Source organism: Dromaius novaehollandiae, chromosome 7, assembly GCF_036370855.1.
Source record: "Dromaius novaehollandiae isolate bDroNov1 chromosome 7, bDroNov1.hap1, whole genome shotgun sequence".
NCBI lineage: Eukaryota > Metazoa > Chordata > Aves > Casuariiformes > Dromaiidae > Dromaius > Dromaius novaehollandiae.
Window position 1 is genome coordinate 35,742,812 of NC_088104.1, and position 15,043 is coordinate 35,757,854.

The window sequence follows — 15,043 nt, forward strand, 5'->3', positions numbered from 1 at the left end:
TCCGTGACCCTATTTGTCACTTTGGACACAGTCAACCTTACTACCACGTTATTCCTCTTGAAATCTGTGACCATCTTCTCTTCGTTCTCCCCTGTCCAGATGGCCCCATCCATGCATCCTTCGGAGGAGACCCTCTGCCTCCCTTCTGTCTCTCCTGGGGGACTTGGGCTTCCGTTCTTGATCCCATTTTTATATATCGCTGTGACGTGCCTGTGGGTCTCTCTGGGTGATTGCTCATAAAAGTAACTTGTTAAGTTGGTAACCTGTGGATCTGCTTCACTGCCCTAGAAGTGGCGTCTGTTCCTGTTCAGATGAAACTCTCGGCCTCTGTCTGGCATCTCTGTGAATGACAAGTCCTCCCCTTCCTTCCCCTCTGCCCCACAATCATACAGAAAAATTCCCCTGCCTTTATAGGGATGTGTACAGTACAATTGCTACCAAGAACTTTTCTGATGTTTTCTACACCTATATGAATATAGGAGTCCGGAGAGGAGAATTCTGAATCCAGCAGGCAGTGATTTACTTGTGGGACCTTTTCCATTTCATGTATCAGCCAAACTTCCATTTCCTGCCTCTTTACATAAAAATGGGAAAATGCTCATCCACACTGCTAACACATTCTGAGGTTTGTGGTTAAAGAAATAAAATACTTTTTAGTTCAGTGATGACACTGATTCATTTTTGTAGTCTGGAGTCACCAGCTGTATCAGTCTGCTGAGTAAAGACTTCTATGTTAACGTATATGATTATTGGCATTATGGATCTCCAAGGAGGGCTTGAACAGTCAGTTGAAAGCCACAAACTGCATTAAACAGGAGTTCTACATGTTCAGCAAGACCAAGCATTTGCTTTGCGGTTTTTCTTCCCCAGCTACCCTGGTGGATCCCATAAGCCCTATCTGTAGCAGGTGTTCAGAGGAATTTGCACGGGAGCGGTGGGACAGTAGCTGGAGGAATCGAAGGATGACGTGCTCGCAGTCTGAACTCAGCTTTACTGTATAAACAGTTGAGCAGGAAGTTGCGATCTTCTGTGTCGTATCCTTGACAACTACAGTTGTCTTCTAACTGGGTCATGTGAAATAAGGTACAAGGAGATGGACCGTACAGGAGCCAAAGGTGATTCCTTCTCCTTATGGGTCACTTTTCCAGGTTTAGCTTGGGTCTGTTTAGGGAGAAAAGAAGCTAAGACAAAAAAAGAGATTCTATTGCCGTGGCACCTTCTCTTTATTTTTAGATCAAAAAAAGTAAAAGATGGCATTGCTTACATCAGATATGCTGTGTATGTGAGAGAGAACAGACTAAGAAGATGTAGCAGTCAGAATTACAGGAGTAAATTAAAAAGGCTCGTATAGAAGTTTTTCCTCCAGGATTCCCCATGTTACAGATCTGAAACAGATCCCATATCGACAGGGAGAACCTTACTGAAATGCTGTGATTTGCTCCAGTTTGACAGAACAGAGTGTGACAATAATTACAGTTAAGTGCTTTGCATGTTCTCATTTGGTGTCACCTGGACTCCTGCTCTTTAGTGATGAGAGCAATGGAGAGGAAATGGGCTGGATAAAGGCAATGACAAGCACCTGAAAAATGCGTGTATTTCTGCAATCTCCTTTGGGATGTTTTGGAGGCCCTGCAGCATGAGGATCCCTTCACCTGGAGGGCACATTGGTGTAAATCCAAAAAAGCTCTGGCCGACTGCACAAGAGAGAGATCGCTAAGGAGTCCTTACAGAATTATTTAAATAGAGGAGGTTCTCTAAATTTTGCACTCTTGTATTTAAAGCAAACTGTAAGTTGGGTTCAGATCCCTGACTTCTGGTGCCTGAACTTTGTCTTGGTTCTGACTTCTCCAGGCTATCTTAATGGGTAACACAGGGAGGTAGGTATCTCCAAAGAACATTCCCAAAGCTAGCTGCCCCCATTTATTAGATAGAGACCCTGCACTCCTGTTTAGGAACCTGTAATAAGTGCAGTGTAGTATTCAGCTGAGGTACATTACCTAATCATATGCTTTACTTTGAACACAATTCAGACAAGAGATACTTGAATGATGTGTCCTTGGGGCCATGAATTCATGTTCACTAGCCTGGGTTTATGTTTTCAAATGGTGAGGAAGGTGGCAGGAGTTGCACAGCTCAGCCTGAGGAGCTCAACTGAGCAGGCAGAGATAGACGGCTTGTGTCCAGAGGCTCCCAGTAGCATCAGGAGAGGGACTGTTTGCTTCAAAAGGTGACTCCAGTCTGAAGTTGGGTAGTATATAATTCCCCCTGTATAACCTTCTCTCCAACCCTCCCAAGTTGAGAGAGATACGGAAACACTTGTAGGGCCCTTTGCATCAGGATTAAAAACTGAGCTGAATTTTGTTAAAAAGCCTCTAATTTTCTGTGGTATGGCATTGTAGCAAGTTGGAAGTTATGCTTGTTCATTTTTCTGCACTGATGTTTTGGGGGGAATGAATAGGTAAATGAATACTATGGTGCCCCTCCTTGACTATTTATTTTTGTGCTTGGTTCACTTAGTTTGCTTTGTGTCTCTATTTTTGTTTTATGGAAAGTTCTCACATTTGGTCGTGCTTATTTCTGACCCTTCCTCATTTTCCTTTTCTCTCACAGTTGTCTCGTTTCAGTAGCTCTCTGCTTCCTGGGTCAGCATGCTGCTTATAAAAACAACCTTATCTGTTCTTGTTTGTATTTAATTTCACATCTGCATGGGGAGGGAGAAGCTGGGATTCTCCCAAGGTAAACAAGCCTGTTAGCACACAGGTCTCGCAGTTGTTGTGCAGACAAGAGCCTTTTTGACCTCTGGTGGAGGGAACATGAGCAGAGAGAATGGCTCAATTCTGCTTTCACTGTTGTCCCTGGCAAACCTGCCTTTGCCTTCAGCAGGACCAGAATTTGAGCTGACAGAGATGAGGTGGATCAGAGCATTTACTTGGATGTCTTTTCAAAACCCCTTCCCTCCAAGCAGTTTGACAGCTTTTTCTTCTTTTCACTCTCCTTTCACGTGATTTGGCATTTTTTTGTCTCGACTTAAAGCTTTCTGTATCAGCATACAGCTGTTTACGGTCTCTGTTGGTTGTGAACAGGTTAGAAACTGACTGCCCAAAGCAACTGAGATGGAGGGAGGAGAGCCGCCAAACTAGAGGGATTGACGTGTCCACTATGTAGAAATGGGAAACTTGGACAGGTTCTGCAAATTCCTGCGCTCCGGTTAGCTGGTGATGAGTGCCAGCCACCACAGTATGAGGATCTGCATACTATGTAGTTGCTGAGAAATTAGTGTTTATGCCAAGCAGATACTCAGAGACAATCAGAGAGTTTGGAACCACTTTATGAGCATGCTCTGTGCTTTGCATAATCTCTTCAACACATCCACCACTTCCCGACTAATTACACAGCACTGGGTGTTGCTACTTGGAGCACCCACTTTTTCCCTAGTGAGTGTGCTACTGTTAAATAAATAAATAAATAAAATTGATCTGAGATGGTCAGTAAAGCTTTCCCAGTTTCTGATGAACTTAGTAGACATTTTGCTGTCAACATTTGTGATTAAAGACACAGTTTTTACTGTTAGCTGTGTGGTGCACAGCCCGAGGGGCTGTAAATGGGGAGTCAGTGCAGAGGGAGCGGAGGAGTGCCAGCTATCCCAGCCAATTCCTTTGCTCGTGGGTTGCTTTCCACAGGTGTTTTGCAAGCTGCAAAGCATATCTTTTCCTGCAACTGGTCCTTCTGCTCAGAAAAATGAAATGCAAGAGAAGTTTGCCCTTTCTGCCTCACTTTCTTCCCCTTGTTTTGTTTTTGCTGGGGCTCTCTGGCCTTTACTGGAGTTACCAGCTGGTGCTGGTGTATGTGGGAGAATTGGGTTTTGTGACCAGAGAGGGACTAACAAATGCCTGGGCATACAGCTTTGATTTCCATCCCATGGCTGTGTACTGAAAATAAATAATGGCACAATTTCTTCAACAATATGGGGTTCTCTTAGTGTTGACTGATGCACTCCTGGGCTCCCAGCCAACCCTTTGATCTCAAACTTGTCACCGGAAAAGAGGCAGCCTCCTGGCATAGAGGAGTTGACAGTGAGAGTCCATACACTTGTGTCTGTGCTTGCAAACTATCTGCTAGATGCAATGCCTCTGAGACGCACAAAGAGCTCAACTGCTCAGCACATTGCTAACATCAAATTAATACCATTATTTCTGAAAGCAAATTCCTGCTGCAGCACAGTTACAGACAGTCAGTGTTCACTTTCATTGCTCTTGACAGCCTGATATAAGGTAATTTAATTTAAATGCCCAGATGAGAGAGAAACAAGAGGCATTTTAAAAAATGAAAATAAAAGCCCACTCTTTTTAAACGTAAAATGCCTGCTTGAGGGAATAGATTAGTAGCTGTGTAGTGCCATTGATTTGTAAGAGCCCATAGATTTCAGTGGAGAGCTCTATTTAAAGATCAATAGGGAATGCTACAGCATGATTGCTTTTACCACTTAGTTATTCAAGGAAATGCTTGATCTTAATTCCTTCTCAAACTTTGGTCTAGGGCCAATAGGGTTTGTGAGGGCACTTGGCTGTTCCGCAGAGAATTGGTCACATGTGTCTTTTTCCTTTACTTCATTAGGCAAATCATACAAGGGAATTGCAGATACAGACTGTCTTTCCTAAGTTGCCATGGCTGCACAAGGTAGTGAAATACTCACATTGCAAAGGCCCAGCAGCCTGAATCAGTTTTCTTAAGGTTTGCTCTTTTGCTAATTGCATGATTATCTTTGAGGTTCTCTTTATATCACAGAGGTGTTTTGCCAATTTCCACTTCTCGGGCCGCCTTCGAAGTCTGTTTTTGGCTGTGTTGTGCAGTTCTGGAAGATATAAATGGAGAGTCAGCAGATTTGGAGTAAACCATTGAGCCTTGCCTAGGGTAATCTCGGTATCCAGCAGTCATTTATATTTTTAATTGCACCTTCTTAACAGCTGGAAAAGGAGGCAAAAATTGCCATGGGTGATTTCAGAGGGTGCCACACCAGCGTGGACAGCTGGCGTATTCTCTTGCCATCTGCTTACTTCGCTGCCGTGTGCTCTGGGATGACTGGTTAGCTGTACAATGAACGGTCACTAGCCTGCTCTAAAATTAGCTAGACTAATTCTCTGAATGCTTTAGTAGATCTGTTTAATCATTATCACCAATCCAGACCTTTAGAGTAAGACTCTAATTGCAGGTGGAATCAGTTAAAACTCTTGGGGTTCACATGAGAACTGCCCGATAATGAGCAACCGACAGAGGGGTCTAGTTTGGGGTTTTAAATGTAAGTAGTTAAAAACAGATAAAACTGGTTTTCAGGTTGTATCTTGTTCTTAATAATTTGCAATGTTAGCATCAGGCTAATGTACGAGTCTACATTCGCAAAACAGTTGCATATGTTAACATAGTAGTCCAGCTTGTGGCCGTGATCAGACATCAGACTAGAGCTGTGAATGAGGTCTAGATTTAATCTGTGTTGCAAGTCAGGGCCGTTTTTATTATTTATTTATTGATTGATCTATTTATTCACAGAATCACAGAGTAGTTGGGGTTGGAAGGGACCTCTGGAGATCACCTGGTCCAACCCCCCTGCTCAAGCAGGGTCACCTAGAGCAGATTGCCCAGGACCACGTCCCATGGGGTTTTGAGCATCTCTAAGGATGGAGACTCCACAACCCCTCTGGACAACCTGTCCCAGTGTTCAATCCAACATTCATGCCTTTATTTATTCTATTATTTATTTATTCTTTTACTTTATTTTTATGATGTCACCTGTGCCCCTTGCTGTGGTAACTGAACACCTACTGTGACTGCAGAAATCCATCCCAAGCTGAAGAGGGCTTGACTAATACACTGGAACCTGCTGAGCACGTGGGTTGAACTGGCAACTGAACGGGCTCTGCGGAGGGGTCATCATCCAGATTCCTGCTTGGTTTCACTTAAACTGTTGAGAGTCATTTCTGGTTTTGAACAGAGAGCTCTCATTCAGGTTGCTCTGGAGTTTCCATGTGAGTTTTACTGACCACATGGAACAATGCTGGAGTTATTCTCTGGTTCTTACAGTTGAATGCACTAGAAAAGAGACTGCTTTGTAAACACAGTATTGTCAAAGATAGTTACTTGTTAGCTCTTCACCTAGGAGTTGTCACTAAGTTAGGCAGGAGGATGCCGATTGAGACATGTCAGTCTCACTGCTGCGCGTCTTGGCAAATTAGTGCCTGTGAGGGTGCTCATGTTGCTTGCAAGTGTGGTTTCATTTCCGAGACTCAGGTGTGAATAGGACTTTTTTTCCCCACTATGTAGGTAGTAAAACAATTGGGAAATACAGTGCAGGCAAGGCCAGTGCCATGCTCTGTGTGTTTTTCCTGGGGAAACGAGCTTGAGTTTGTTTTCACTCTCTGAACCCCCTCAGCCCCTGTGTGCAGAGACACCGATAGGAAAGCATCAAGTCAGCATCCATCCTGCAGGTTCATGAAATAAACAGTGAAAAGATGAAGTGAGGAATTACCTGGTTTAGGTACAGACATTCTCCCAAGAGAAGTGTTGTTCTGGGGTCTTGAGCATCACCTCTGTCCTATGAGCAAGTGTGCTTGTAAATAATCATTAAACGGGGAAATGGGGTCTCAGGTTGATGCCTTGTTACTGGGGGTGAGGAGATGGTTCTCTTTGCTGTGACTGTCCTCACTCTTGCTCCTGAAGTTATAAATCTGCCTTTTACCCTGGGCAGAGCTTCCTTCTGCCGGCTCCCCATCAGAGCCCTCTCAAGATCGAGTTACGGTGTGGTGCCTTTCAGAAAGCGGCTAATTCCTAGTCCCTCATTCCAGGGAGTGCTGTTGCTATTTGCGTGCGTAACTAAAAGATTTTAAATATTCCTGTAGCATGCACTTGTATCTACAACTAGCCCATGTAGTTACCTGAAATTATTACTGTTTGCTCTTCTTCCTCCAGCCCATTTTTTTCTCTGGCATCTACATCCACCACAGGAACATTTTTTGTGACTCCTAAAAATTCCTCATACCAGCTGTTCTGGATAAAGTGTGAGCTACTAAAACCCAGTCTCAACTCTAATCACCGTAATTTGCCCCACTTGCTGTCCCTCGCTCTCTACTGGAAGGCACTCTGTGATGCTCCATCATGTTGGTGTAAAGAGCCAGCTCTGGGGGTGTGACAGCAGTGCAACAAGGCTGAAGTTGTGGCCTCATCTGCTGCTCTCTGCTGTCATGTTTTTCGAGGGGTAGGAGAAGCTCCACCAGCTTTTTCAAATTGCCTTTGCTGTCCTAGGTGTCCTAGCTGCTGGCTGTATAGTTCGAGCAGACCAGCTCTAGAGCTTTTGACTTAATTGCTTGAAACAACCTTTCTTTCAACTTTACAGCTCATCTGAAAACCTATGTTCACCTTATTTTTATAATCTAACCTTGTGCCAAAACTATGGAAAGCAGTCTTCTCCGTGATAGTTTCCCTTTCCTGTTCTTGCTTACAGGGATGTAACACTTCGTATAATGGTAGCTGCCTTTCACTGGATGGATATTTTCTTTTTCATGTGTTTCAGATCTGTTCTCTTGTGTGATTTAATTGTTTCTCAGTTCCATTTTCTTTTTGCAGATGTTTGCCAGACTCTGCTTTGGGAGGTGGGAGAGATGGTCTCTAGCTGTCAGTAACTCACTGACACCAAAATGAGGTGCTCAGTTTGAGGTCTGAAATTATAAGCACATACTGAGCAACTGTGGTGACTCGAGCCCAAGCGAGGCTGGATCTCCTAAATTACTCAGCAGCAAAACTCGCTGGTTTCAGCCAGGTAGAAACAAGCTGTTGTGTTTGGATCATAATTACATATGGGGGGAAACTACCCCCAAGACCCCAGACCTTAAATAATACAGCAGTAAGTGTCATTTAAAAGCAGTATTTTATGTTTGTGACCTTTATTTTGTTTCTTTTGCCAGGAAGTGAATTTCTTCTATATAGCTGTAACAAACTTGGCAAGTAGTATTTGCCCCCTCCTCTCTTTCTTCTGTGGAGTAACTTGCTTTCACACTCCCTTATTTTTCACTGTGTGGAAAGAGATATTATATACTTTTTGCACAATTTTTGTTTGTAGTGATTTTTTTGTGCTAACGTGTATTATGGTCTTTATCACAGAGAATAAAGTAAATCTCTTGACATGATATACAGTAATAATGAAAAAGATTTTTTAAAGTCTGCATTGATAAAGGAATACTCAGTGCATTTTGAGTACTGTCTTCTGAAACTTGTATACATCATAATCAAATTCATATCAAATCTTTGCCACATTTAACTTTGAAGAAGGCATGGAAAAGTATCTGCTTTTTGTGCTAAATTTAACATAGCAGTTGTATTGTTTTATTAATGATTTCCTCCTGAGGATTACATTTTTAAAGCAATGTGTGACCATTTAATTGTGTGCCTCTCCTATTAATATTAGATAGAATTAAATTCCCACTATGACACTTTGAAAATGCAACCCTTGCTGTAAATGCAGTCTCCACAGAGATTATCTGAATATCACAATGGTTCCCCTGCATTTTGCTTTCCAGAGTCACTTGGCACTGATTATCCCTTGCAGTTATTTTACCTGTTTTACATCTGAAATGTAAGCATCTGGCAATATGAAGAGACATGGTGCTTATGGTTGTTTTATTTGGTCGTGTCTGGCTTTTTCAGACAACCAGTCATGGGTTTTGGGGTGATGATTTTACTGTGTTGTTAAATAATAACATAAAAGCTTTTTTCCCTGAGGAAAATTTAAAAAAAAAAAAAAAAAAAGTAATATCATGATACGGTATGGGCAGAAGGGGAGAAACTCAAATCTCTTATTTACTGTTTGTTTATGCAGTCTCTGAGGAACTGGGAGGAGAGCTCCCATAATACGCCGTCAGAGGTGTCTACCAGGAGATGAGCACTTGTCTGCCTTCTCAAGCGGCCGATTACAAAATGGCCTTAGCGGCAGTATTAGAGCCTGCCTGAAGACATGGTCAGTTTTGAAAGGCGGAAAGACCCTATTGCTCAACACGGGATTTTCCCCTTCACTGGTAGTAAAGAAAGGCTTTTGTATTGGGCAATCTCGTTGCCTTTCAGCGCGGTTCATCCCTGGAGGGGCCAAGCTGTGGGCTTTAAAGGTCCCGCTGCCGCCTACCTAATGCCAATGGCGGCGGCTGCTGAGTCTGGGGGCTTCGTAGCTCCACTGGTGATGGCCTGAGTCACTGGTAGTCGTGTGTGCTCAGAAAAAGCAAAGCGTCATAAATAAATGTCAAGGGTTATTTTCTAGAAAACACAGGAATAGGAATAGTAGCTATTAATATACATACACATACCTATATATTTATGTAGAAATACATATATGCACCATATATAAAAATGTATAGTGGAACCCAGCACAAAATGGAGCTGCTTATCTAAATCACCTCTTCCTCTCATTTCTGTGACCTTGGGGTCTGGGTTGTTGGATATAATGAGCTGTGGACTTGACTCATAAGTTCTGGTTTGATTTTGCAAAAACTATAAATAATAAAAAGCAACGTACAGAATTCTTCCCATCTGTGGCCATTGCCAATGTCTGTCTAGAACTGTTCTTATCCTTCTTAAAGCCTTCCTGGAATGTCACTGAAACTGAGCAATATTTAAACCCAGGTCAAATAATTCCTCTATTCAAAGTAGTATTAGCCTGTCAAGGTAAAGGCATAAATCATAATCTTACCCTTACTTGACTGTATTATTTGTACAATAATGTTAATTCATGCCAAAGTTGCGTGGTTAGTAGTAGTCAGGTGTATGAAACCTGATATTTAATATTCCCTAATGCTAAATTAAAATATGCCTCTTGATCAGTTTTTCAAGTACAACACTTGATTAATCTCTTGGCTTAATTTAATGTCCTGCTAAATGTTGAGTTTAAACTTTTTCACAAGTATTTATTTTCAGAAAGGCTGCTGATGTCAATAGCAGAAGGAAGATAGATGGATAGATGCCGAACTGGACCGATGTGATGGCTCTTTGTCTGAAAGAGAGACGCTTTGTTTGTAAGAGCAAGCAGATTGTTCTCTGCATGGCGATTTTCACAGTGACTGTGATATATGAAGGTTGCTTCAGTGTAATCGTACTTCTAAAGTTTACTCCAGATTCTATCCGGTATTTAGTTTGCTAAGGCGATGACATAATTTTGCTGACATTTTTCTTAAGTGGATTACGCTCACAGCCAGTTTTTCAAAGCAAACAGATGGCTTTTCAAACAGAGCATGCCCACAGATATTTTTTATGGTGTCTCTAGAATTATGACAGTTCTGTCACTGAGGGTTGGTTTGTCATTAATTTTCTTGTGACAGATGATTCAAAATCATTTTTGCTCCTTCAGCTTGCTCAAATGAACCAGCTGTTTAAAAATAAAAAAATACAAGGAAACTAAGACATAGATCAATTGGTCCGCACATGAATGGAATTACACTCTATTTTGATAAGTCCGTTTCCATTTTTAGAAACACTGTAAAATAAGAATTTCTTCAAAATACTGGAAGTATGCTAAGGAAGTGTGTTTTTGCTCTTAGAACTAGATGATGTGTCATGCATTGCCGCAGACTAAACCTGCTCCCTGTAATCTGTTTGAATTGCCTGGTTATTTAAATGTGGAATTAGAATATGCACAAGGGAATAAGCTGATGGCTCAGCACTGTCACATCGGGTGTGAAGTACTTTGGCTTCTTGGGTACAAGCCTTGGCAGGGCGGACTCAGCCTTTCATCCTCCAAACAAGGGTGTATCAAATCTCAAATAGCTTTCCTTAAATGAGTCTCTTGGAGAGTCCCTAATCAAAGACTCAGTTTATAGGCCACGGTGAAAAAGATTCCCATACTTTGCTCTCACCTGAGAAGAAGAAACGAGGAAGGTGAGGCTCTCAGCTGAGGCTCTTCTTGTGTCAGCTACAGAGCAGTATCCATGTTGCGCTGCTGCTGCGTGACAAGGAATACTTCTCCTCCACACATTGCATGTGAGCAGCAGGATGTGTTTCCACAGAACACATCTAAGCTAAGGGGAAACCAGGTCCTTGTGGGGTACTTGGCCTTCATCCTCACGGTCAGCAATATTATTTCACCTCTATTGCAGTAGCTCTCCCAGGTCTTGGGCTTAGTTGTTCCTGGTGCTGTAGGAACATCTATTTTGAGTTACTTGTTGTGCTAAGGGGATTTTTCCATTCTTGTGCATGATTACCTAGTGCCAATTTTTGACTCAGAAGTTAAGGGTGTAAAGTGTGATCACACTGATTTTTGTCTGCTGGTTGGTGCAGCCTTCAATGTCTCCAGTCCTGTGCAGGCGAGGAAGAAAGAACCAACCCAGTGTGATGAAGAATCTACCATTTTCTGATAACATGATTATGTCATTAATGATGCTGCTATTCAGTCTCTTTAGCTATGCTATGGTGTATCATCCCTGCTGCTCTAGTATTGGCATGCTTCCCATGTGATCTACAGACAAGGCGACTGGGGTGCCACAGGCAGAGATGGAGCTCTTGAATCCAGCCTATTGCCTTTAACCATAAACTCAACTTTTGTCCTAAAAGCAAAATCACAGCTATGTGAGATATGTGCTGCATAAATCTTATTCTTGTTTTGTTTTTCTAAACCATGTCTGCTCACTGGATTCCAAGCTATTTGTCTGTGTATTCCCATAACTGTCATGCTGTTGAGATACAAATCTCTTCGAAAGTGCTTCATACCAAATAGCACAGCTCCACACTGACTCCCAATGCTTTTTGTTTTTCTAGCATTAACTTGCATTCCTTGCATTTGTGGTGATTTACATTGTTCAGCAGGGACAAACTCATGTTATCAGGAGATGATGCAATCACGTTCTCGGGTGCGGGATGCCATCTCTGGCTGCCGTTGTTCCCCACGTGGTGTTTACCAGCGCTGAGGGACTTGCAAGCTGCCATTGTTTCTTCATTGAGAACATTGTTTACAAGGACTCAGGCGGTGCTGCGTGCTAAGTCCGGTGCCAGGCGCTGGCAAAAAGGGAATTGTGGTCATCGACGTGAGATAAATCCTTCCTCTTATTTTGGGGGAATGGCAGAGCCGAGAGATGCTCCCATTGCTGGAAGGTGCCATGCTGACTCCCCCAACATGGCTAGTTTGTTTTGTAAACGGCAGGAGAGTCTGTGATCCATCGCCCTTTCGATGTGCTTGGGGTCTTGCCGTAACATCTGTGACCTCCTCTGAGACCTCACAGGGCATCTGTGGTAGGCTGGAGGTCGAGGCAGGTAACGTGGATGCAAATGTGACATTTTCAGTCAGCATAGGTATTCCTTCTGAATACGCGTATGAACAGCTGTATACAGTGATGTGCTTGAAGCTGTACTTCAAGTGACACAAGGAGAAGAGCAGCTCAAGTTCTTAGCGGCACTGAATTTTAATAATGAGAAGCATCTTCTGGAGTTTATTTATTTGTGGCAGAATCTTGTTCCTTTATAGCATTTGAGATATCAGTATTTCATAAATATTCATTTTGGCATTTTTGAACTCATTAATACAAATTTTTCGTAAGACATTTTTCTCGATAGTTACAAGTTGGAATGATGTCCTCTTAGTCAGCTCACCTTAGCCCTGAGTGAGGTGCTCCGGGCTACCTGCAGGAAGGCCTTTCTCCTGCGGGCAGCTTGCAGCCCGTGGCCATGCTTTGAGGCTCCCATGGCTGGTGGCCTGGCCTTCCCCTGGCCACAGGCTCCCTCGGGCTCCCTGTATCGGCTCCCTGCGGGCTGGCTGCAGGTCTTCTCCTGCTGTGCAGAAGGGTTCAGGGCCATGAGAGCAGTGGTCTCACCTGCGGTCTGGGGCAGTGTGTACGATCCCTAACTTTCTCCTCATGTCTTTGCATTTGCAGGGACAAGGAGACCTCTTGAAGAATGCCAAGAATGAGGCCCTGGAGAACATGAAGCAGATCCAGCTGGCATGCTTGTCATGCGGACTTAGCAGAGCTGGAAGCGGGCACGCAGATGCAAAGGCGAAGCGGTGCCTGGAGGCAATACAGGAGAAGGACACTGGGGATGAGAACGGGAGGCTGTGAGAGAAGACAGAGCTGTCATATTTGTCATAGATTTCAATAACTCTAAACTATTTTTTTAAAGCATTTAAAAATTCACACAGGAATGCCCTCTGCAGGGTGTTGATAGTATTAAAATTCTCACAATGTCAGTATTTTAATGCAGCTAATTTATCTAAGTTAAACTCTCTGTTAGTGAGATTTCTAATGAAGCCAAGCTGTCTGTATGCGAGTGCGTGTGTGTGTATGCACATGCAAATCCTGTAGAAGCCCTTTCAAGCATTACATTAGCCATTTGCTAATTTATTCCTTTGTCATCTTTGAAGAGGCCTGTTCATTTTGAAGATCAAAACAAATAGAGAATGCTTGTATCAGTTTTGTGCTTTATTTTATTCTCCAGCTTTTATCATTTAACTTATAGGTTACATTACTGTTATGCTGTTTAAGCAAGCAAACAAAATCCAACAACAAACATCACCAACAACTGTTTTTGTGAGGGCAAAAACAGTGGTTTGCTGCAGATTCTGAACATGGTTTTTAATGAACAATTAAAACTAACTAAGTGAGATATTAAGTGGTCAGAATTTTTGGATAGATTATGATTAGATTTCAGATGTACATTTCACTGAATTTTAGCAAACTACTCTTTGGAATACATCCAGATAATATGTACTAATATAAGAACTAGCTAATTTATTTCATTGCAGAAAACCATTGCTACATTGTAGATCTGCAGGACAGCTACCGTCTTTGCTGATAGGCATTTAACTTGTGCAGTAATGAGTGTAGCTAGTCAGCCCTTTAGTTATGATGAGAGCTGTGAATATTCTTCAGTGATCGTCAACTCAGAAGGTGAGCTTCAGGTGAACCTGAAACACCCAGCGGGGCCAGTATTTGAAGGAAGGTTTTATAGATTCCACAAACTGTGCGCTTTGTTGGAAGGTTGGTAAGAGGTCAGATCTTGCTTGTCTTGCACAGATATTAGTGATCCTGTTGAAGTCAGTTGGATAAAGTAAGCAGGATCTGGCCGCCTTTCGTTGTAGTTGAGAACCGTGCTGGGCTAGAAATTCAAAGCAAGGCTGCAGAACTGCTAAAGGTATAGTGTAGCGAAATAGATTGGAAAAAAACAGGGTACCAGCGTTTTTGTGCAGCAGTTATACATGTCTTGACACACATCAAATGTTTAGGGTAATTTTGAGAATTGGATGCCTTTTTTGTGCTGCTGTAGAAAGGAGACCAAGAACGTCTCAAAGCAATGCATCCTTGTCCATCCCAGTGTCCAGCTCGTGTGTGTTCACAATGTTCATTTCAATCTTTTAAGTACTGTGCTTGAGTGTAGTATTTGTGTTACCTTTAACAGGACTAAGTGTTTTATGTTTATAAAAAGACTATATTTATTTAAAGCATTGCTTTTATTTTGAAAAGCTACTTTTTAAATTAATTTGATTAACAAATATGCTAATTTTCTGAACTTAACAAAAAGTAATTGCTGAAAGTTTGACCATTGGAGAATCTTATATAGCTACTGTGTTAAGTTATTTTTGACTTCTTAATAACACTATTATGTTCATGTTGCACATTACTGAGAGAGTAAAGCTATGAAACAACTTTGACCCTTGTTTTTAAAGTGATTTAACCCAGAAGATACCCAGTGAGACCTGGGCAAAAGTGTGTTAGAGTTTGGGTAAGTTGCTTGTGAGAAGGTCCTGCTCTAAAAGGAACTATATTACTGAAAAGGTCAGATGCCTTAAATGTTATTTCAGTAAACTTGCCATACTTGTTCAGATCCAATACTAAATCCTCTGTTTATCCCTCCATTAGATTATTGATGAGTATTTATTCTTTGTTGAGGTAGGGGAGAGGTGTCCTTTGTGTTTCAGGCAAGACACAGAGCCCAGAGCAATGTTACGAGTGTGCATGGTCACATTTTGCCCTTCTAGGTTACCTTCTTTATTTCATCATGGGGTGTGTTTACATGAAAACAGCACTTACAG

The 15,043-nt window shown here is 42.2% G+C and overlaps 1 protein-coding gene across 3 annotated transcripts in view; it reads left to right on the forward strand.

The window, feature by feature from the left end:
- Window positions 1-14,662, forward strand: part of PLCL1 (phospholipase C like 1 (inactive)) — a 211,302-nt gene extending 196,640 nt beyond the window's left edge. For all 3 annotated transcript variants that reach the window (XM_064515164.1, XM_064515162.1, XM_064515163.1), the window contains one exon: window positions 12,891-14,662. In XM_064515164.1, the coding sequence (XP_064371234.1) occupies window positions 12,891-13,073 (183 nt within the window). In that variant the 3' untranslated portion in view covers window positions 13,074-14,662. The remainder of the gene's footprint in view (window positions 1-12,890) is intronic.
- The last annotated feature ends 381 nt before the right edge of the window (window positions 14,663-15,043 follow it).